The 24690-nt window shown below is 35.2% G+C and overlaps 2 protein-coding genes across 2 annotated transcripts in view; one reads left to right on the forward strand and one right to left on the reverse strand.

Annotated features, from left to right (window-relative positions):
• The first annotated feature begins 2303 nt into the window (after positions 1-2303).
• On the forward strand, positions 2304-10027 carry Nab2 (Nuclear polyadenosine RNA-binding 2). Its single transcript, XM_018521139.1, has 8 exons — positions 2304-2514; positions 4750-5525; positions 6145-7249; positions 7440-7605; positions 8116-8279; positions 8384-8717; positions 8800-8929; positions 9455-10027. Exons 1-8 carry the CDS (start codon positions 2476-2478, stop codon positions 9684-9686), a joined length of 2946 nt encoding a protein of 981 aa, XP_018376641.1. The 5' UTR covers positions 2304-2475; the 3' UTR covers positions 9687-10027.
• A 6340-nt stretch (positions 10028-16367) lies between these two features.
• dlp (glypican dally-like) overlaps positions 16368-24690 on the reverse strand; it is a 203820-nt gene continuing 195497 nt past the window's right edge. The window contains exons 4-8 of the mRNA XM_018521136.1: positions 19598-19846; positions 18958-19129; positions 18182-18581; positions 17555-17724; positions 16368-17459 (exon numbers count right to left, since the gene is read on the reverse strand). Coding sequence (XP_018376638.1) covers positions 17107-17459; positions 17555-17724; positions 18182-18581; positions 18958-19129; positions 19598-19846 — 1344 coding nt within the window. The 3' untranslated portion in view covers positions 16368-17106. The remainder of the gene's footprint in view (positions 17460-17554; positions 17725-18181; positions 18582-18957; positions 19130-19597; positions 19847-24690) is intronic.

The following is a 24690-nucleotide window of genomic DNA, read 5'->3' on the forward strand; positions in this document are numbered from 1 at the left end:
TGGAAAGCACCCACAGTTGATTATCCTCCTCGCATTCGACTGTAATTGGTCAATTTCTTACGGCTTGAGGCTTAAATCATCTATTGTAGATCCGGACTTACGCTTCATCACGTAAAAGTAGCAGCATCGAAATTGCAAGAGTAATTGATGTATAATTTTATAAAAGAACATATTATGAAGTTGCTTCTTAGAAACACGATTTTAGGAGAGTATGAACGAAGTGCAACGCAAATTAAAGACCTATTTTACATAGAAAAATAAAAGTAAATAGATATATTTTTCCTGGTACAATATGGTTGGTCCTATGCATTTACACGAAAACTCGAAATCCTAATATTTTCCGAAAGACAAATGTAAATCTGTACAAGCTAGAATAAATCACATGTGAAATCTTCATGATATCTTAGTTATGCTGATAATAATTTTAATTGTACATGTAATATCCTTTATAAGAAAACATGCCGATAGTAGATACCCTTAAACAATATTTCAACTATCAAATTTCAATTTTTATTTTATAACTATATTAAATTTTAATTTTAACTTTTTCTTAGTGGATTAGAAAATTAGGGTGATTTTCTTAATTATATCAATATTTCAGAGGATTTATCCAAAGACTAAAAACCAGAAAATATATTGCATATACATATATTGCAATTATTAAGGTTTGAAGTATTTTTAAAGTGTTTGTACTTTAAGAGTCATCATAGGTCGGTATTCATAATCGGTTCTTATATTTAAGGCGGTTAATACAGTCTTGGGATGTCACATAAACTAATCTTAAAATATTACTTATAACTTAACATAAGAACGGATAAGGAATACCAATCTTTGTCTCTTTTTCAAGACAAATTTCGCGCCTTTCCAAGAATTATTTTATAGGTCTATTCTTTTTGGCTAAAATTCTTGCACGATTCATCTTTTCTCAATTTCTTTCAAACGTAGAGAGAAAAGGAAGAAAGCTTATTTCTCACAGTTGGTCCTCTCGAAGTTTGAAAATGCAGCTTATTTTAATCTCATCGCGTCTTAAATTTCATCCTTTTACAATATTTTTAGTGATATCTCTCGCCTAAAATTGGAAAAACCTCTATCGAATATAAAATCCTTTTCTTTTATAAATATAAAAAACAGAAAATTAATAATTCTGTGTTAATAAAATATCGTAGATATTATTTGACAATTAAATTAGCGATTATATTAATAGTAATTCAAACAAAATATTGTTAATAATTTTTTAATTTGTTATCTCTAATCTATAATCTTTTTTCCATATATTATTATAAATAATATAGAATCAATAGTTCTACTCGCATCAATAAAATAATATGTGTACAAATATTTTAATGAATTAATTGAAATTATCTTCAAAGTAAATTTTCGATTTTAACTTCGCCAAAGATCGTCAAAAATCGTAAAAAATCATAGTTCTGCAGCACTGGTGAAGTCGCTTGTATGATTCTGCGCAGATTCTAAATGCGGCCATTTAAATATTTGCACCGCGGTAATTTTGAAATAACAGCTCAAGAGACCAAAATTAAGTAGGTACGTACTTGCCAAATATAAACATTTAAAAATGATTATTGAAAAGAAAAATTCAGAAATTTAAATTTTTATCGTTTTATAAAAAAAAAAGAGGTTTGTAAAAAATTAATTTCCATTATGGCAAAACATAAAACCGAATTCATTATATTATATAATTGTAAGCAAATATACAAAAAAATGAGTAAGTAAAATAATAATGTTATTTCGCCTAAAGGTGCCTTTTCACGCTGACGCTCGACGCTCATTTTCAGCGTCAAAACAGGTCACATGATCAAAATTGACGAATACCAAGCGTCAATTTTGATCACGTGACCTGTTTTGGCGCTGAAAATAAGCGTCTAGCGTCAGCGTGAAATCGCACCTTAATTCAAATAATCACTTGACTTGGTACTGTTACTTAACAATTTAATCAGCAATTAAATTAATATATAGTAATTAAAACAACAGAATTCTTAATAACAATCTTTGAATTGGTTATCTCTAATTCTTTTTCATTATATTATTATAAATAATAAAGGATTAATAATTCCATTCGCGTTAACGAAATAATACGTATAAATATTTTAATAAATTAATCGAAATTTAGTTGAAATTATCTTTAAAGTTAATTTTCAATTTTAATTTCGAGATCGTTAGAGATCGTCAAAGATCGTCGTCTCGCTGGCAAAAATAATCGACGAAGTCGCTCACCACGGACATCACGTTCGCCGGTCGCCCATCTAGTCTAGATTCGTTTTATGCATTATGAAAGCGAAACGTTTCGTTCGTTCGTCCATCATGGCCGTCATGGCGGAGAATGTTTTCGTTCCGTGATACGCCGACTCGCGATCGTATCGGCTCATCGATTCGGCCGGTCGACGACACAACGACAACGACGACGACGTTGATTTACGCTCGATTCCTCGGTGAAGCTCCAGCGATCATCCCGCGATCATGGACACGCGTGGCATCGAAGTCACGAATCAGCTCCGGGTGAGTGTTGCGGAACGCGTGTCTTAGCGCACGCGAAGGTTCTATTAGCATAAGATCGTCCAGTCATCCGGTTGCATGAAGACCCAGACGTGACATTTGATCCCGTACGTCGATACTATCCTGGTTATTATGTAATCATCAAGTTCTTCGCAGGGAGACGTGAAGGTTTCAAAGCGATGTGTGTCCTTCGCATGTCGCAGAATCCCCGCTGCTTAGAAATCCAGGCGCACCCCAGCTCTATTATTAAGTTTATTTATTTATGGAGCGTTAATTTCTGTCTTTCTGTGCATGCACAGAAAGTCTAGACTGTAGAAATAATTGGAAGCTATTTCTGCCTTCTTTCAAAAAAAAAAAAAAAATACAATGGTTTGAGAAACTATTATAATGCTTCTGAGAAAGACGAATGGAATCATTGTATTTACAAATTACTTCTGTCTCTCTTCTTTCTAGGAAAAGATAACATCTTTGAGAAACCATTGTAATGCTTCTAAGGCTGGTATTCATAGTCAATTCTTATATTCAAGACTATCTTAACTAATCAGAGGGCTGGGTTAGTTGATCTTAAAATAAGAACCAACTATAAATACCGGCCTAGGATATGTTTGACAAATTATTTATAAGTGACTTTTGTCTTCTTTTTAGAAAAAGATACAAAGCATCTTTGAGAAACTATTGTAATGCTTCTAAGATATATTTGATGAATTATTTATAAGTCACTTCTGTTTTCTTTTTGGAAAAAAAATACAAAGCATCTTCGAGAAATCATTGTAATGCTTCTAAGATATAATTGATGAATGGAATTATTTACAAGTTATTTCTGTCTTCTTGGAAAATGATGTAAGAGTGTTACGGAGGAGCAACTACGTTTCTCAAAAAGCATTATTATACTTGATGAATGAAATTATTTATATCTAATTGTATAGTGTATTAAAAATCAGATCTTATAAACTAATTAATATAAAAATTTTTGCAAACACTATTTTCAGAGAAATAGATTGGACGATATAAGCTTGTTGAATGATCACCGAAGTATCTAGGCCTCTGAATTATTTCTTAAGGCAATCAAATCACTGGCTTATAAATTGAATCAGAACAATTGGTCGTTCACTAAACGCTACTGTGACTTTTATAACTCATTGCATGACCAACTGAATGTTGTTGCCTATTATACTCAGTGCATTATTTGACATTCCCAAGTCAATTACAATATTTTGGTTGGATTGAATTCTTTTTTGGGGATCGAATGCAATTCGATTGAAAAAAAAAAAGAAAACTTAGCAATAGAATAATTCCCAAAATAATTTAAAGAGAACTTTAGAATATACGAATGTCAGAAGGTCTGTTTGTGTTACTTGGACTTTTTGCACTCAGCATCTTTGCTTTCTCTTTCCTCAAAACGTCCGAATATATATATATTTATTTCATTTTAAGTACAAATTTTTGAGGAATTTAAGCAACGCGACAGACCTAGATATAATCTTATCACACTTAGGAACGTTAACTTTTACCCTTACAAGATAGGAATCCATTATAGTGGCGCTGAAACTTACTGTGTCATTTTGAGGCAAAAAATTCAATGAATTATAATAAATCTTTCTTAAGGAAAAACTAAGATTTTAAAAACAGATTCCTCCGCTGTCTAAATCCCTCTACAAAGATTTATTAGAATTTGTAAACACATTAGGGAAAATATGTTCAAAAGTTACGTAAATAAGTGTTATGGCCATTCTACAATAAGCCATTGTCCAGAGTTAATCATTAGTAATAAATTGAAAGTCAGAAGCTAAAAATTGATCAATCACAGTTAAATGTAAAAAGAATTATTGACTATGGTCGGTATTCATAGTCGATTCTTATATTTGAGATTGTCTTAAGAACAGTCTTAAAATGTCATAAGCCAATCAGAGAGAGGGCCATATTAGCCTCTTAAGACATTACTTAAGATGGTTTTAAAATAAGAACTACAACTGAATACAGCCTATGATTGGTCAATTTCTAGCTTCTGACTTCTGAATTATTATTAATGGCTTATTGTAGAATGTGTTTTAGAAAAAAGCAATTGAATTGAAACATATAGTACAATGTAATAAATTGTGTATGGGATCTGATTTTTAGTACACTCTTTAACTGTAAAAGGTAGGAATTTAGAAAATGAATGCGTTCTATAGTTATCGCTATATAAGCGAGTTTCGTCTTAATTTTTCTTAATTATTTTTAATTTGTCTTAATTTTCAGAGCGCCATTCGCGCCAAGCTTATGGAATTGGGAGTCCACTATGATGAGGAGCTACCTGATTACATATTGGTAATGGTGGTGAATAAGAAATCCCGTCAGCAGATGCATAATGACCTAAATCTGTTCCTGGAAGACTGCACAACTGTATTCGTGGATTGGCTACATGATCAGGTGCTAAAGAAACTGCAGAAAGTCACTGTAGCCAAGAAGAAATCATCTCGCGAGTTTGTGCCTACCGTTGTGGTGAAGCAAGAGGAAGAGAGAAAAAAGAAGAAGATATCCGCGACTTCGTTCCTAGAGGATCAGGCAGCGGAGCAGTCCTCGGCCGTCGAGAAGCTCCCAGACAAAAGTACGAAGAGTGACAAGCAATCACCGGTGCAGAAGCAACAGCCAACAAAATCTTCCGTACCTAATCAAAACCCAGAGCGAAGTGACAGCAAGAGCGCGGAAAGAAGCGTGAAAAGTGTGCACAGCAAAAGTAAAACAGACGAAACGTCGTCAACACACGGCAGTGGATCTTATCAAGACTCTGCCTTGTCGAGGAAGCTACAGCAGAGTTCCGGGCGCGACGAGAACACAAAGGATATCGTCGGCGAGCCTGAGAATCCTGTTACGAAGACTACAGATTCGTATGGTGATCCGAAAGAGAGTGAGGTGCCGGATAAAAGTTTGAAGAGATCATTGGAGACGTCGAATAGTCGTCACGATAGCACGGAGAAAAGGAGTAACGAGGCGAAGCGGCCGAAGCCATCCGAGGAAGAAAAGGACAGGGTTGGGTAAGTTAATGTTTTTTTTTTAACTAAATTAAGTTAAAGTTAATGACTTATAAAATTAATAAAATTAAGTTAAGAGTTAAGGAATAAAAATTTAACTTAATAAAAATTAAGTTAAGATTAAATTAACTTAAGTTTAAAAAAAGTTAATTTCGAAAAAAATTATTTTTGAGATCAGAATGTAATTTTTCTTGAAATGAGATTACTTTATTATATATTCCTCATTAAATATTTATGTTGCTGAAATATAATATTTATGATACCTAAAATTAGTGATTGGTGTGATTCAAATATAAGCGGGAATTGACAAAACCTAGCGAGTCAATAAAAACTAGCTATCATATGGTGTGACTCTTATTATAGAGTTTTAATCATAAAATCATTGAACTTTTTCTAAATTAATTTTCTAATGTTTAAGATTTCAAAAAAATATTAGCATTAAGAGGAATAGAAAAATTTTTTAATTAAAAAAAGTTAATAAATTAAAGTTTATAAAAGCAACTAAATTAAATTAAAAATTAATGCATTTAAAATTAACTAAGTTAAGTTAAAAGTCATTAACTTTTTAACTTTTTTTTTAAATCTTATTTCTTCTTTCTTATTTTTATTTCGTTTTAACTAGTTCCTACCCAACCCTGGAAAAGGAAGATACGTCGTCATCTTCCCCGGATTCAAAGAAGCTCAAATCCTGCGTGAACAAGCCAAAGATCGTGTCGGTCGTGTCTGTGAAAACCCGGCTTGGCGTAGTCTCTCCACGGAAGAAATTCGAGACCTACAGAGAGAGAGAGGGCAACGGCCGCTACCGTCCGTCGGAGAAGCGATTCGAAAAGTCGCATCGCTACGACAATGGACGTAACGGAAAGGGCAGGAGCTTCGAGATGGACGATCGGGGTTCCAGACGGAATCGCGACGGCGACTCATCGCGGCATCACGAGACCATGAGCAAAGTCAACGACGTGAGAAGTCGGATAGAGAGCAGCAAGAGCGAGAGACTGAACAGAAACGCAGAATCCAGGGAGAGGAACTTGAATTCGAGTTCCAAAACGGACGCGCCCGCAAAAAAGTCTGCATGTACTATTAAGGATCGTCTGGGTATCAATAGTAAAGTCCAGAAACAGTCCACAAAATCGCAAGAGGCAGCAGATTATAGGAACAATCCAAAGAGCTTGGATCAAGCGGGAAACAACAAGAATATCAAGGACAGACTCGGTCCATTAAGGAATACTTTCAGGCCGGTGCATAAACAAAGGCAGCTTCGCAGCAGCGAAAACGACAGATCTCTAATTTCTCTGAATCCCGGTGCCGAGAGACACGAAAGAGAGGAGGGGAAGGAAACTGAAGACGAAGCGGATAACGACGAACAGCTGACCGGACCTGTAAAGTCGCACATAGTCGCTGTAAACAGACCTGTATCTATCACTGTTACGAGAACCGAGAGGAGACGTGTAAAAACGTCGAATGATGTTTTGTTCAGTGCGACTCAAAGTATCGGCTATCTAGGACACGGAGGTGCAAAATCTCAGGATAAGATGGACAAAAGGACGTCCAGCGACGTGGACGAGGATACCGACGATATGAGATTACCGAGCAAAGTAATTGTCACGCCAAGACCTTTGAAGCCGCTGCAACCGACACAGAAACGCGCCACGCAGTCGCTTTTGTTGCGAGCTGTCGCGGAGGCAAATCAGTCGGTTGTCAAGCAGAAGAATCCGGAACCGTCTCTATTCGTGAGTTTCAATTCAATTAATACATTATAAATCGACTAAACATTGTAAATCGAGCAACGATTCTTTGTAACTTTTAATACCGAGGGCGATAAATGCCGATATTCTTTAATGTACACGTATCTGTAAAACAAATGTATTAAACGTCGGAAAGCAAAGAACGTTTTTTTCATCGAAGGCTCAATTTTGTTAGGACAAGAAGCCAGTCTTAAAGCGTCTTAAACCTGCCCCGGCTCGTGACGTAAGTCAAAACTTGTCGGTACATTTTAATTCTAGTAAGAGACTGGTCATGGAAAAGATTCAAGTCGAATTAAATACAGTAGATCATCTGGATGTGGAAGACGTCGAGCACGAGCCTTGTAAGTGCCATCTCCGTGGAGACGTCTTTTTTGTAACAGTTTGAAAGAGTTACAGAATCTGTCTCGTATCCTATTTTTACTCTTTCATTTTGGAAACTTTATTTATCGATATTATACTATTTATTGGATACCCGAACAAGTTAAAATTAGTTTATTCTTAAATTATATTCAGTTAGTCTCTTATAAAATCGAAGTATATATATGAGATGACGATAGAAATCAAACCCGCAGCGTGTTATTTACAAATCAAGCTTTCTCTCACTAAACGTCATTCCTTCTATCTTCTACTAATAACACTTATATATTAACTTATACTAACAGTTTCCAAATATTTAGAAACTATAAGAAGTATAGTAAACGATTACTTAACTTCTAATAAACATTTTATATAAACGTATATTTAAGATAAATAAAGATTCCAATGCAAATTCTTTCGCGATACAAAAGACTGACTCTTTCATCCTTCCTCTCGGGATTTTAATTCCTCGCTTATTATCGCATAATCCGTAGATGTACCACAACCAGTAACGGACGAGCATATGGGAGTCATGATGTCATTGTTCCAAAGGAGCGACGACAATCAAAAATTCTTAGTTACTCTGAACGGATACAATAACAATCTCATGAAAGAGAAGATCAGCTCCGAGGATGACGAAGAGCGACTGGAGATGGAGGTAATTTCTTCCATCACCTTTAAAGCATTTCCCTCATTCCCTCCCTCTGAATTTTAATCCTCACGCGTATTCTAGACGCACGATGTTCCTCCTCATGCTCGCAGGTGAACGAGGATGACGAGCTTGCACTGTTGACGACGCACAATGAAGCAACGACAACGACGGCGACAACGACGATGGCGGCAATGGCGCAGGACGAGTTGGAAATAAATAAGTTTAGAATAACAAGCTTAGCGGAAGATAACGCGCACGCTAGTCCGAAGGAAGCGAGTGGAGAGGAGAACAACGAGAACTGCAATACGGAAAACGTAGATAAGATTGACGAAATGCCCCGTAGACGGAGAAAATTAAGCCCTATAATATACAATAGATCTCATTCTCCTAGTCCCATACAACTGAAATCTAACGCGTCGCTGGTGTCGACGTTAGCCACCAAACGTAAGTAATTTCTTTTTTTTTTTTTGGATTTGTTTAGAACGTAAAAGTATATCGTTGTAAAATGTGCGATTGCTCTTTCCAGCCCCGGATAAAAAACCGGTAGAGACCACGGCCTCGGCCATTTCAGACAAATCCAGGGAGAATTGTCGATATTGGCCAAATTGTACATTAGGGAACAAATGCGCGTATCTTCATCCCCCTGTTATGTGCAGGTAATATATCTTTCTAGAAATTCATTATATCTCTAGGTGATATTATATCTTTCTCTCGGAATTTTTATATGAATTATGAGACAGTTTATATTTTAGAATCTTTCATATAAGTGAATTCTAAAATATTCTAAAATTTCTAAGATTTCTCATTCTACAATTTCTGAAAAAGTACTTTAAATTTTTTCTCAAATTTTGTAAAAGATTTCATCAGAAATGATAGAATGAAAAATCTTAGAATATTTCAGAATTCACATATATGAAGAATTCTAGAAAAGATGTAAATTTTGTTGGCGCTTCTGAAAAATGTTTCAATATTGTATAAAAAAATCTGAGAAATTGTTTAAAAAGTTATAAAATTATTTAGAAATTCTAAAAAATTATGAAAAATTATGAAAAATTATGAAAAAAGTTCTCGCCAAGGATTACATCGTAAAATACAAACAATACTTTCTTTTCTATGATTATATGATGCCAGAAAACGTTTATTCTTTTAATTTATATTAACTCGTCTTATTTTTTTCGCAGTGCCTTCCCGGCATGTAAGTTTGGTGACAAATGCGCCTACAAGCATCCCAAGTGCAAATTCGGTTTGTCTTGCACGAAGCTAGGCTGCGTGTTCTCGCATCCCGCCCAGCAGTGCAAGTATCATCCATTCTGCACGAAACCAGCATGTCCGTATTCCCATCCAGTTACTTCCGCTCCGGCAGCAGAAGTGACGAGCCAGAGGGCAAAGTTTACTTGGCGGCGACGTGATTGAGCGTACTTTTGCGGATGTACAAACCGGGGTATATCGTTCTGATCAGATCAAGATTCTGATTCACGTAAAATTACTTTGTACAGGTCACACAATAATGAGATATACAAGCTTAAGTAGCGTAAGTTGACGTCAAAATGTTACCGCGGCGGAGTTTGACTTTGTGATTAAGGAGTGCGTCATGAAAGCTTCAATACCATCGCGATTTATTATGTCAAATAGTAGTTTTACTTTCTCTTAAATAATTCAAGATAGAAAAAGAAACTTTTGAAAAACTTTAAACAGTGAAAATTTATCAGATTTAAAATAATTAAAGAAGTTCTAATTTAATTTAGGGTGTTAGATCCACCGATTTATATAATATATATATATATATATAATATAATTATACTTCCCTCTATTGATAATTATCTATCGTCTTAGATTCTAAGACCGCGTCAGTTCGAACTGTGAGCGATTTGCTGCCATTCTTAGATTATATATTCTACTTGTAATATAAAGGAAAGGATTTTAGTTTAGTTAACCAAGGTTAACTGATGCAATTGGTCTTGGAATGATCATAAAATACGTTCTCTTTTAGGCTTGACCTCGCCAAGGCAATCTCGTCTTGATTTACATACATGTATATGTTCGAAAATATATATTGTCAATTGTGCGTTTCTAGTATCGGTAATATATATACATATATTTTTTTAAATATACATATATGTATATGTATATATTTTTTATATATACATATATGTATACTACTTATATAATGAACAGAGTAATTATAATTAGATTTATTCCTTTTGTAAATCTTCCGCGCTTTTATTTGCGAATCGTCGTTTCTTTTTGCTTTTATCGAAGCCTGTCAAAGTGAGAGTATATGTATAGAGTGTGCACTTCTAGGCTGCATTCGCGGAGCGCGCTATCAGCGCGATCAGCGTCATCTATCTTTGTTTTACGTCTAATAAACAAAGATAGACACAAATAACACTAATAGTGTCTCTTCGAATGCACCCCTAAACCGGAAAAATATAAGAGATAGTTAGGAGCAGCAGATCTATCGTACTGCTTCATGTCGAGAGTAATATGACGATTGCTCGTATTGACGTTATTACAATTAGCTCTGTATGCTCGTTTTAGAATTATGAGCGAGGTCTTTTTGCCGAGAATATTTACGCTTATAAAATACGAATCGATATCCTCCATGAGCGATTCAATTAGATTTCGAGTGCGGAGAAAAAAAGCACATGGCTCTTCTAGAATGTGTGCCGTGCACTCGACGCTGTCTCTGCGATTGAAGGGAGGATTTTCGTAAAAATCAGGTACTTGCTCGATCACCGTTTATGTAATTTAACACAAATTGTATAGCTCTTGTGTAGGGAATGGAGGTAGTTCTGCATAATTTAACTAGTGCTAGTGAATGATTGTGCATGAGATGTACAATATTATTGAAACTTGTCATCAGAAACAAATATATGATGATTTCTGTAAAATATAGTTTCATTTCTATTTCTATTTTCAATTTCGAGATATTCTCTTGTCCTCTCCAGTCTTCTAAAAAAAAGGGATCACAGAGTCTGTTTTTATCTTTGTAATTAAATTTAAATAGATAGAGGATAGGTTTAAGCAGCGATTGCAATTATTGTATAAAATAATCACGATCATTATTATAATTTATACACGTGTCATTTGAAAATCATCGCAATTAAAGGAAGGCAAGAATCGATCGAGACGTACTGCGATACGCAAGCTTAGCTGCGTGTGATTTATTGCGTTTTTTTTTTATTTATATTCGTTTAAACCTTATCTCCAGATGAAATTTTACGTCGGCATAATTAGCGTGTCAACGTATTATACATCGCCCTCGCTTCGTTCGAGGGAATGAGACACGAGTTTAGATTCTGACGTGAAATATCGCGATCATGCGTAAGAGGATCGATAGATCAACACGGTTTCTCTCATACACACACTCGTATACGCTCGCATACAATTTCGCACTAATTTATATATACGTATAAATCTATGTGTATGCTCTATCGTACTGTGGGGCACTTAGAAAACTCGTTAATTCGTTCTCCTCATCCTCGCGTCGACTCTGCACCGGAGATCCAGGCGGGCCATGTGCGTTTGTGAGACTTAAAAATAATATAATATATATATTTTTTTTTTCTTTCTTCCTTTGTTATTCGAGGATTGCTTCGTTTCGAAGGGGAAAAATAAAAAAATAGTGCGCGCGCAAACGTATCTCTCACCCCCTTCTAACATTTTAATCTACTTTCGACAAGCGGACCCGGGGTCCTCTTCAGCGGAGGAGTAAAGCTCGGTAGAGGAGATCTCTTGTAGAGAGAGAGAGAAAACACATGAATTAAATCGCGGTTGGCAAGAATTTGTTTCTGCGAAATTGAACATCTCTGCTCTTAAGCCCGTTTTTCACCAACGTAGATAAACTTTAATTTCGGTTCAACTTATTCTTCGTCCTTTTCTAATCCTCAGAACTAGAAAAGGTAATGAATAAGTTGAGCTGAGATTAAAGTTAATTTACGTTAATAGAAATATAGATTAGATGTACACTGAAAAAAATGCATGTAATTTTACATGGAAATTACATGTCTATTACCGGAAAATTACCTAAATATGATTGGAAATTTACAAGTAAATTTACAGTAAATTTCCAATCATATTTATATAATTTCAGTAATTTTCCAGCCATAAACATGTAATTTCCCTGTAAAATTACATGCATTTTTTTCAGTGTATATTTAATAATCCTAAGCAAGATATTCTTCCTTCTAAATCTTCGAATATGGGAACATTCAGATTCCTTAAATCGCGACTCGAAGACGGAGAGAGAGAAATCGTTTGAAACGAGAAATATTCAGGACTCACTCATCGATCCGTCTCTCTTTTTTTTTTACAAATGCATCAACCGTTAATAAAGCTTTCGCGGATAAACACCCTGTTTCCTGTTCCTTTCGATACCCTTTTATCGCCACACGATGCGCTATCTTCTAAAAGAAAAAAGGATAGAAATGAAAAAAAATGGAAGGAAAAAGAATAATATGTTATATGTATACGATACGTACATACATATACATACATATATAATATATATATATATATATATATGTATAAAAATGTGCGCAACATTCTTCTCGAGATAATTTGGTAAGGATTAAAAATATAATATTACATCAGCATACAAATGCCTATGTACGTGTGCCTATGTATGTGTATCTGTGTGTGAGTGAAAATATGTATGTATATATTGTGTTTTTCGCGTGAATAATTATATATCGCTGGGGAATGACGACATCAAGATTCATCTCGCACGTGCGACTTTTAAAACGCGCGCACGCGCAAAACACTCTCGAATCGCGGAGCGTTACAATTTTTTTATATTAATTTCATTTCATATATATATATATATAATATATAATAAAAATAAAAATAATATTACAATATATATATATAATTACAAATAATTAGTTTTATCCGTGATATTCTATTATAATATTTCACTAGATTTTTTTTCTTAATAATGTCCCGCGTAGGTTCTTCACCTCTCAATAGCGAGCCATAAAAAAAAATGCGGATGTGCGGAGGGCGGTCATATAATGCTCGATCTATTTGATTCTTATCACAGGAGTCCGCCGTTCCGACCGCCATTCTCTCACATCACTTCGACACTCGATTACCTTCAAATTAATAATTCCTACGCGAACGGCAAAGTGGCGGATAAACAAGCCGTTGAGCATAATGATATAAGTCATATTTTTGCGGAACAAAAAAGACTGTCTAAAAGTACTTAAATGTAAAATATTACATGAAATCCACACATCTGTATTACGAAATCTTTTTCTGCATACATAAAGAAACAAATTACAAATTTTATGTCGAAATAAACTATAAGCTATTTAATTGAACCTGATATATTTGTTGCATTAATTTCATTAAACTGGAACTAGTCTGACTAAGAATACGAAATTATTAATCCGTTATATTACTGACTTGTACCATTATTTCGTTCGATGACTCATAATGTTCGACAAACGTGGAATCCACGTAATTGGAGAACCAACTGATTTTGTTCCCTTATAACGTGTACTCTTCCTATAGTCTTTTCACAGTCTTTCTTCTTCTTCCCTCATTCGTCGTATAAAGTCTGACTCATACACAATATGCTTCATTTTAAACGCCGAAAGCGTAAGCGTCACGTTGCATTCTTATCACACTCTCCTTATCCTTATCGCCACTATCCTTATTTACACCTTACGCCGTAACGAATGTTCTTCATCTTCCATGCTATTAATTCTACCGTAGATTAATATTACAGTGCTACGGCTCGGTTTCGCGATAACGTAACTCCCTCCGGTACTCACTCAGGCCATTATTACTCGTTAATTGCTATTTCCATTTGATTGTATCGCGTTACATGTTGCACCAAAAGGATCGTATTCGCTGTCAGCGAAACCAAGCTCAAGAACACTCTTCGTTAAATCTCGCATATAACATGAGCCAAGTTAAACCCTTGTCCGGAATTATGGACTTACCACCTGATCCCGTACTTTACGATCCCCTCGCGGCATTTGACGATTATAAAAAAATAATAATATAACATCATTAGAATAATGCGTAAAATGCATTTAACGCTTAACGCGCAGTTAATTACACATTAAAACCTTCCATTTTAGTCAACATGACGTACGGGATTGCGGTTTATCTGCAAATCCATCTGCGACAATGAAACATCACGGGGACAAGGATCCTGATTGTTCGTGCCTTCTACCGCGCACTCGAAATTCACATTATAAGATCCCGAGTCACTCATGATAAACATTTAATAAATATTCAGTCCCGTTTCCACTCGTATACTCCGTTCGGTCCATCTTACGTATTTCGGGTGTGTGTAATTAACATACCTCTCTCTCTCTCTCTCTCTCTCTCTCTCTCTCTCTCTCTCTCTCTCTCTCCCCACGATTGTTTCGAATTCGCACATAACGAAATCACCGCGATGCATCATCGACATGTGCACGCAATGCAGCAATCACGCCGTTGATCGTTTAATCGACGATTCCATCTTTGGCCGTTTATCAAACGATGCATGGCAAAAAATGGACGAACTAGAATAACTTTGCGATATCGCATTAAATATTCGGATAAAAAGGACGAACAAATTTTCGGATATTCTCGGAGAGTTGGCAGTAATATTTTTATAAGAGAGTGTATCTAAAGTTCGGAAAGATTTCAATCCGATTGGAATGAGTTATATTTCCGTCGCGATAGCGTATTTGCTCGCGATAATTTACTTCTTCAAATTCGTATTTTTAGCCGGCAGTAGAATAAGCTCGACCGTGTATCTCGTAATTCGGAAAGATTCGGTCCCCAGACTGGAAATAACCGTGTTATCCTACTACCGGTAATCTACTTAGGTAAAAACTCGAATCTCGACAATTGGCAGTAAGAGTCTGATATAACGTTAACGGTACATCTAAAATTCGGAAAGGTCCTCATAAATGGCGCAATGATCCGTAACAGCGTACTATACAACAGTATTACATTCATAATGTCTATCCAACGTAAAAATTCCTTCCCGATACTTCTCTCAGAAATAGAAATTTCAAAAGCAATTTCGTACCGGTTTAAGGATGTACGATCGATCACTTGTAGGGTAGGTGAGGAGGGTACGCTATTATTCTACACTGATAATATCAATCTAATATATGAAAATCTTTTAATAATAAAAGACTAATTTATGATTTATTAAAATTAAATGATAACATTGATTGCTAATTTTTAATTATGAATCATATAATATTAATATATATTCTATTATTAGAAAATGCAAGTAATTTAATGTTTTATGTTCAATGATTATCGATAACTTGGCAACGTTGCATTCTGAAAATGAGGTTGGCATTCCTATTCGAGTGCACAATAGTAATTGCAAACATAAATTATAAAGAGTTTTTTGCGAATGTTATGTATTTAAAATTCTTACATTACAGGAACAAATTATAGACGTTTTAGTCTATGTATATCATAGGACCCAAGCTGTCGATGGAGCTCATATTTAGAACCCGATCGGTCTAGCCTTTATTTAAAAAACCGAGAATTTCGGATGTTCGGATGCCCGCAACTCGCTGACTCGCGTAAAGACACGCGTGTGTCTTGATTTTAACCGCAACTGTCAATTACCAGTGTCACTAGTAATTGACACACACACACAGTTGAGGTTAAAATATTATTTTCATATAAGTGTTTGACAGTTAAAAATATAACAATAGGTTGTAAGCAAACATATATTTAATCATCACACATGTGTCACAGGATGAAGCAAGTTGCAATCTAACGTAATGTAGGAAGTCAACAGCGTTGCCAAGTTTTCCGCGTATATTTCTTTAGATGCTCAAATAGGCATGCTTTCATCAGCTTTTTGCTTGTGTACAAATAAATTACACGGCAAATAGAGTTAAAATTCTTGCAAGGATGTAAAAAAAGGTCTGTTCTAACTATTTATATATTTTTTATGTGAATCGAAGCATTTTAAAAATAAGTAATTTGTAATATATCAATCATTCAATGCATATGTCATATGACACCATGCATAGAACTCTAACTTTAGCTCTTTCTTATTTAAAAATTACACGGTCAATCGGTTTGAAATTTTAATATAGTATTAGTTTTGTTTTAAATAATATTCTGTGTAATTTTTAGACAGATCGAAGCATTTTGATTTTTCGATCGTACCTCCTTAAAAGAGTGGAATACGCTTATATACTTCGAAAGGAAATTTCCCTGCAAAATGATCACGCACGTCACGAGCGGTGAAAGAATACACCTGAGTGATTCATTTCGAGAGAGCAATAGGAGAAGGAAAGTGAAATCGCTCCCAGATATTTATTGAAATTCAGTTCAGCGGTCATAGAACTACTTTTCTTAGTTCTAAATAACAGTCGAAATTCAAGCCCCTTTTCTGTTTCTGGGACGAAAGCTACTGTTGCAAGAGTTTCTCATGAAATATGAGATTTCGTCAAGTATCTACAGTCTCTCGTTCAAATAGCAGCGGATAACGAATCTCTCGTACGATTTCTCCCGCTCTTGCTCATTTATGGCAAGATCGAGTAGCTATGGCCACGAATATCCATGTACTCGCTAGGTCGATCAACTAACGTGACTTCAGTACTCGCTAAATCGACTTAATGCACGCAATCGATTTAGCGAATGCTGAATGGAGGGGTCCGAGGAATGGATCGCAAGACGCCGTTCACGAGAATATCCTCGCCAACTTCTCGAGACGTCTTTGCGGAAATCCGCAAGATTAACGGAACGATCCGAGTCCATCGAGTAATCCTCCTTCCTTCGTTCGTCGCTATAAGGATTGCGATTCGCAATCGAGTAATATTTACACAACGTTATGTTCGCAAAATCCACACGATCACAGCAAGTCGTTGAAGCAACCGCCGAACCACATCACCACTATCGGCATCAGATACGTCGTCAGCGCCCTGAATAGCGACATCTTCGGCCTGTTGTCTTCTCCGCTATTCACGGAGATAGTCTGGTTGTTGCTCGTGCCCGTGCTGGTCGTACTAGTGCCCTGATGCGGTTCGATGTCCACTCGCGGCGGTGTCTCAACCTCGTGAACGACTGGTGGCGACGGCTGCTTCGGTGGTTCTGGCTCCGCTTCCGCATGTGGGCCTTCGTAACCAGAGCCTTCGTTGAAGCCATCCTCGTCATCAGTAAACGCACCGTCGCCCGAACCACTACCGGAGCCATACCACGTTTCGTCTGTAAAATCGCAGAAATAGTTATTATCGATGATACAAAGGATATTAGTATCAGAGAGAATTATTATGTGTTATTGATAACCGCCAGATAATCACCAGTATCGATCCAATCAACGTCCTGTCCGTTAAATGCCAATTTCAACCTGTTCGTGATGGTGGTCAGCGCGAAAACTTGATCCCTCACGATAGTTGGTCTTGATCCTATACTGCGAACCTCCGGATTCATCATCTGAGACTCGCCATCGGACGACACCGGATATATATACCTAAAACAATACAAACAGATATATGTCGTGTATCGATTTACTATGCGATGTAACATACAAAGACAACGTTATTGTGCGTTCAAAACATGTATGTAGAAAATTGAATTATTAATTTATCTATACAGAGAAAAATTTCTGATTAAAAGTAGACGAACTGAGAATATTCTGATTATATCAGAATTCTATTCAGTTATCTTAACTAGAATTATAATGGATTCAATCAGAAAATTTTGATTAGTCCAATTTTCAAACCAACAGAATTCTAGAATAGAATAGAATTTATTCACTTCAGCGTACAAATTGCCAAGAAGGGGACTTGGTTTACAATTTCTCTCCTTAACAATCTCACCAGAATTCTAATTAATATAGACTCTTTTTCCAGTGTAGCAAATGAATTTCTCATAACTGAATACCAACAAATAGAATTAACCACAAATAAATTTTTATTCTCTCTTACTTGTCTACGTGTGTGCCGTTCCAACATTCTTTCGTATTACTGGGTGGCACAACCAGACCGTCGTTGCACATCCGGTATGGTAAATAGACCCAGAATTGTCGGGAATCACGCACTCGCTGACGTATTTCTTTCACTAGCTTCTCCAAGCTTGTAGCGGAGTCATCCTCCGGTGAGGTTTCCTGGTCAAAGTTCAGGGATTCCATTTCTAGTTCTCGATTGTCCCTACGTTTACGTCTACCCAGCACCGGCCGGCCGCAACCGGTAAATACGCGTTGCGACACGTCTTGACTGCTTTCCTGGAAGTTCATGATCGCTTCGGAGATCTTCAGGTTGATCGGACGCACCAGTACTTCGATATTGAACGGTCCGAGCAATCGATCGGCGATCTTGTCCACTGCCTCTACATTCGGAAATCGAAGAGCGAATTAAAACTCAAGATCGTTCTTAGCGGAAAAAAAATTTTTGTGCGAAATGTGGGTTATGAGAAATATTCTATTTTCGTAACTTTTATGAAATATTTTAAATCAGAAAAATATTAAATATTAGTGTTAATATTGTTATTGCTTTGTTTTCAAAATATTTTTTGATAAAAGATTCGTTGTTCGTATTTATGGCAATTCGAGCGAAATGCAATCATTTCCGTAAAAAAACCCCGCGTAACTTCCGAAGGCTTTCAACAACAGATTGTGCGCGTCGATGTGATCCGTATTCTCTCGAAATATAATAGCCGATACTCGAACGAGAACAAGAGAGAGAAGGGGGGAGAAATTGCTCACCAACGAACTGATTCCAGTCAGTGTCGAGTGCCGCGTATTGCGCCAAGCAACCCTTCATCACGTTGGCACACATATCGCCACACGCCAGTACGTTGTCCGATATACCGCTGCAGGCTGGACAAGCTGTCATCCTGGTCAAGGCAGCTGCGCAATCCGCCGACGGTTTGCTCAGCTACGGCCAACAAAGAGTTCGTTTTAGAGAATCTATGCACGATTGCGGTTGCAGAATGATGATGTAATAGCCATAAACATGCGAAGAAATTTGAAGAAATAGTATAGAACAAAGTGAAGAGAATCCGAACGAAATAAAGTAAAAAGAAATAGAAAACTAAAGTGAAATAGATAAATTTTCTATAAATTTTTGTACTATGTGTGCTCTAAATATTGTATAAATTATAATTTGATAATTTTAGCTTCTTCAAACGAATATAAAATAAACGAAGATACTTTTTCTTTCTCATAATATATCTAAAAACAATAAAAACTGGAAAGTTAAATTTTTCCTAAATTGAAGCCTGAACTTCAATATTTATACAACAAATATTTGAATCGATTAGATATTGTGTGATTTGAGTGCAGCAAACATTAAATCAAGTTATATCAATTTGGATACGTTTACATGATATATATTTTTTTTTACCGATTGCATATTTTTCAACACATTCGAAGCGACAGTCAAAGCTTGGCTGAATGCTCTCGTGGCTACGAACGACCGTTTAATTTGCACGCCCAATTTCTGTGGCACGTCCCCGAACGGTCGCATCTCCTTCATGTGTTCGCCCACGCACTCCAGATACTTATTGTCGAAGTTGTACTGACTGTTGAGCACGGTAAACATCTTCTGATAAAGGGTGTTGAAGAAATTATCCATAGCATCGTTAAGGTCCACCTGAAATATACGTAATATTTGATTTAATTACATAAATTCAATAATTACATTTAATTACATTTAATTATATAAAGTGAGACTAGTTTATAAATTTAATAAAATTACATTTAATTACATAAAGTGAGACTACACTGAAAGAAAAAATTGGTTACTGCAACAATTTAGATAGTAAAATATGGCATAGCATTTTTATATGGCTGCAGCAACCAGTTTTTGGTTGTAGCAGCAAATTTTTAGTTGCGTTAGCCTATTGAAATACTGACATTGCGGATAGGCTAACGTAATTAAAAATTTGCTGCTACAACCAAAAACTGGTTGCTGCAGCCATATAAAAATGCTATGCTATATTTTACACTTACTATCTTTTTTTTTCAGTATAGTTTATAAAGTTGCGTATATTTAATTTATTAGCGTTAAGATATAATTTGTATACTGAAGAAGACTCAAAATGAGGGTCGAAACGTTTATAAATGTTATTTTAATAAAATAAAATTAATGTACACCTGAACACACACAAGTTGTGTGTTTACTTTTACTCTTTCATTGATTTAATTACATAGTAGTTCTTGATTATAAATAGGAATGTATCAGTATTGTACGATTAATATTGTACGTAGACACGCAGACACAGACAAGTATATACGTATACTCTCAATGATACAATTAAAGCAGTTTTTATTACATAAATAAGCGAGTTTAATACTTTTATTTGATTATTTATCCGTTAATAAATCCTGAACATATAATAAACTCTAATTAATTATAATTGACTCCACTACATCTACGACGTGTTGCAATAAATTCATGAAAAGTCTAAACGCTGCTTTCCTTCCGCAACTTTGATCTTGGAAGCGTTGAAAACGGTGCGATTCGTGTAATGCGATAGGTTAATATTCGCGATAAAATTAGTGACAGCAGCGTTGCAACGATAATGCATTCACGCGATCAGGCACTTCGCCTTCTGTCGTATGCGGAACAGGTTCGAAACGGCGCCGGTGAATAATTCGAGAGGCGATTTGAATGACAATCGACAAAGCATCGTCTCGTCTCGATCGTCGTTTTCCTTCTCCTCTTCCACCTCCGCCTCTCTTCCTTTTGACACCGCGTGACGAATTGTACGACCGTGTATCTGTCACCTACGTCTCTTCCAGCCAGAAGCTATTTTCAACCCTACAGCGCAAGTATTGAATGCGTGGAATCCCGAGAAGTCCATTTCAGTTCTTTTATCTCTCACGGGACTGTAGTCCGATAGTCCGGTTGTTTTCTTAATACCCTTCCGTTTGCATCTATTTGATAGCCATCCGGAGTTTGAAGGAACGACGCGATATTCTTTCTAAATCTTTCAGTGTCATTCTGAGTATGACATACCTGGCTTTCTTTTTCCAATGCTTTTTCATTGCTTTTTTCATCGCCTATAACTTTTTTTATTAATAAAGATACATATAATTGCTTGCTATTCGTTATATTCCTTATGATCCATGTCACATGGTGATCCACGCTGGACTTTTTCTTCAAACCGTTTGACTATATAAAAATAATAATTTTAACTATAATATAAATATTAACAGGGCATAGAACCAATATTACAACGAACAATTTTAATTAAAATAATAATATTACAAACGTTTCGACTCCGATCGGGTCATTTTCAATACAAAACAACTTTATCATAAAAAACCGGTCACATTGGTAGAATCTTAAAAAATATATAATAAAAATAATTATAACTTATCCTAATGTCGCTAGCATGATTAGGATAAGTTATAATTATTTTTATTATATATTTTTTAAGATTCTACCAATGTGACCGGTTTTTTATGATAAAGTTGTTTTGTATTGAAAATGACCCGATCGGAGTCGAAACGTTTGTAATATTATTATTTTAGTTAAAATTGTTCGTTGTAATATTGGTTCTATGTCCTGTTAATATTTATATTGTTTTATACATATTGAGCCTTATAATTACATTATTTTAACTATATATATATAAAAAATGGTAATTATAAAATAATTTACTATTTTATATCACAAGTGAATACATAATTATGATATATGATGTTTGATTGTATGATGTATGATTACTACATTAAGTCTTCTCCTTTATAATAACTTTTGAAATTTTTTAAACTATTATGAAATGTTATTTAACATATATACAACAAACGCGAAAAACAAAACCGTATCTATACTGAGAAAAATGTTTGAAAATGGGCAAACCGGAAGATTCTGATTAAATCAATCAGTATTCTGGTTATCAATTAAAATTTTAGCAGATTTAAAATTAGAAAATTTATTATTTAAATCTAGTTGAGATAATCTGAATTTTAATTGATATTATCTGATTTGTCCATTTTCAATCAAATTTCTTCTCAGTGTAATATCTGAATTTTAAGTGGCATATTTTGTATGCCAATTTTAAATGACAATTGGTGACACGGCTTAGTCAGGTCACTTAAAATTGACATACGAAAAGAGCTATTTAAACTAAAATATCTTAAAATTTAGCTAAATCTGACAATCTGATTTTATTAAATCATCAAAATGATCACAGAAAATTCAAGCATGATGAACAAAAAGTTTCGACATTCTAGCAACCAGTTTAAACGTCCTACATAATTATTTTGATGATCGAACAAAATTATTTTCAGATCTAATCTAATTGATATTGTATATCTAATTGAATTTTTATGTATTTTAGTAAAATCACCTTCCTGTATACGGAATATGTTAAATGTCTGATGTTTCGATCGAAGAAAAAAGTTTACAATATATTCATTTTTATGAAAGTTACATATATACGAGTATAAACAATCGAATGGATTGGATATGTCCAAGTGTGCTATACTTATAGTGTGACATTGAAGGATAAATTCCGCTTTTCAAACAATTCTTTCTATTCTGTCTGTGCACCACAGATACGAATTCTACAATTTCTTCGTATTTCCGCGTCTTACTTTTATCTGTTACATCGTTGCTCGACGTTAAATCACCCTCCGTGGGAGGTGGATTGCACCTTCTTCACCTTCTTCAAATCGGGACTTTATTACATCTCATGCTTACCTCGAATTCTTCCTTCGTTCGTCTGCTTAATAATACGTTTCTCGATGCGAAACAGCATAACCGAGCGCGATCGTGTTTCGAAGTAAAATTAAATTCCATCCCGGAGCAGTCCAAAGCGGCCACGCGCGATTAAAGAGGGATGGCAGGCTTGGATAAATTCAATAGGTCGCGGTGTAATTGCAGAAGCCGTTCGATAGATAGGTAGATAGGTACACGAAGGACGCATACGGGACCCTTCCGGTGACGGGATATTTTCGCTTTGGTGGTTGCGGGTCCCTTTACCCGGGACAATGCTGGCGATGTCAAAAGCACATTGATTAAATCCGCCTTCGCACGTGATTCTATCCTCTCCCAACTTTCAAGCTTCAGGAGTGCGGACCGGACATAGTGGACAAAGGGTTGCTCCCGCCGTGATTCCAATAGAAGTTTAAAGCGTTAAAGGGAGCTGGAAGTCAACTCACGTCACACGATTATCCTCCGATCACTCGGAATGATGTTCCTCGAAGAATTCAGGGGTCGATAATAACGTATTAATTTTCTTGGGCTATTTTAAAAATAAATTCATAAAAACTCCTTTTTATGAAACAATCCTCTTTTTTTTTTTAGATTCAGCTCTTTTCTTCGTAAAACTTCTCTTAATTCTTAAATAAAAGTGATAATTAAGCCTTTGAGAACGAGAGTTTTCTAACAAAGAAATTTAAAGAAAATCTCGTTTCGAAGGGTTTTCAGAGTCGCCGAATTCAATTCTGTCTTCAGAATTTTAAAATTTTAATTTCAAAAGAATAATCCGAGGAATAATCTGATTATCGTAAAATTAGGTTTTAGAAATTTCTTGGTATCGCTGAATTTGAATGGCTAAAATCAAGTTAAAATCAAGTTTTATGTATAATAATTAGATTTTTTTAAATTTCTGTCTGTGTCATATTAAATTCTCTATTAAGAATTTATTTTTGACTTCAGATTCGAATAAAGAATTATTAAACTGTCTCGAATAAGGCGATACATAGTCTAAGCATATCTTTTTTTCATTGCAATTTGCTCCAATCTAAGATGGAAGTCTATAAGCGATTGTTAATTTCTCCTTTTAACGAGATTTAAACTCTTTAGTTATGAAGGTAATTTTATTTTTTTAAATTTTATCCTCAGTTGCATAATAGTGTTATCTCCGACTGTTACGGTTTCTTTATACGGGTTTTATAGATCTTTTTATGTTAACTTCTGCACTGCTGTAATGCTTCCAAGGCTTTTCACGACTACTATGAGATTTTTGGACTCAACATTTTTATAAGAAAGGACACCGTTTACAAGAACATAAGCAAAATGTATTATTAATTGAGTTTTGGATTATATTGAAGGACTAACAAGAATGATTAGGTCTTGGCAAACATTTCAGCAAATATTGGGTATTCACATCACTTTATCATGTATTAGGGTAACTCCGGTGTATATACGCCGCGCTGGGATTTACGCCGCGGAAGTCAGAAAAAATAGAAAGAGTAGGGGTAATTTTCTCGCAATTATTCTGTTACATGCCTTTATATTATATTAATATTGAGTTATAATTTCAGCTTATTACTGTTAATATTAACGAAATTATTGTGAGTTGAATCGATTTGTCACTGTGTGTGTAACAAGTAGCATCATCATAATTTATAATCTACATAAAATGATTACTGTGAGGCGTGTAAAAGACTTAGTGATTATTTCGTGATACATACGTGTAGAGAAATAGTAAAGCATGTTGTATAGCAAAATACAAGTGCTTTGCTTTCGTATTCTTTGTT

Source organism: Trachymyrmex cornetzi, unplaced genomic scaffold (genome assembly GCF_001594075.2).
Source record: "Trachymyrmex cornetzi isolate Tcor2-1 unplaced genomic scaffold, Tcor1.1 scaffold964, whole genome shotgun sequence".
NCBI classification, from domain to species: domain Eukaryota; kingdom Metazoa; phylum Arthropoda; class Insecta; order Hymenoptera; family Formicidae; genus Trachymyrmex; species Trachymyrmex cornetzi.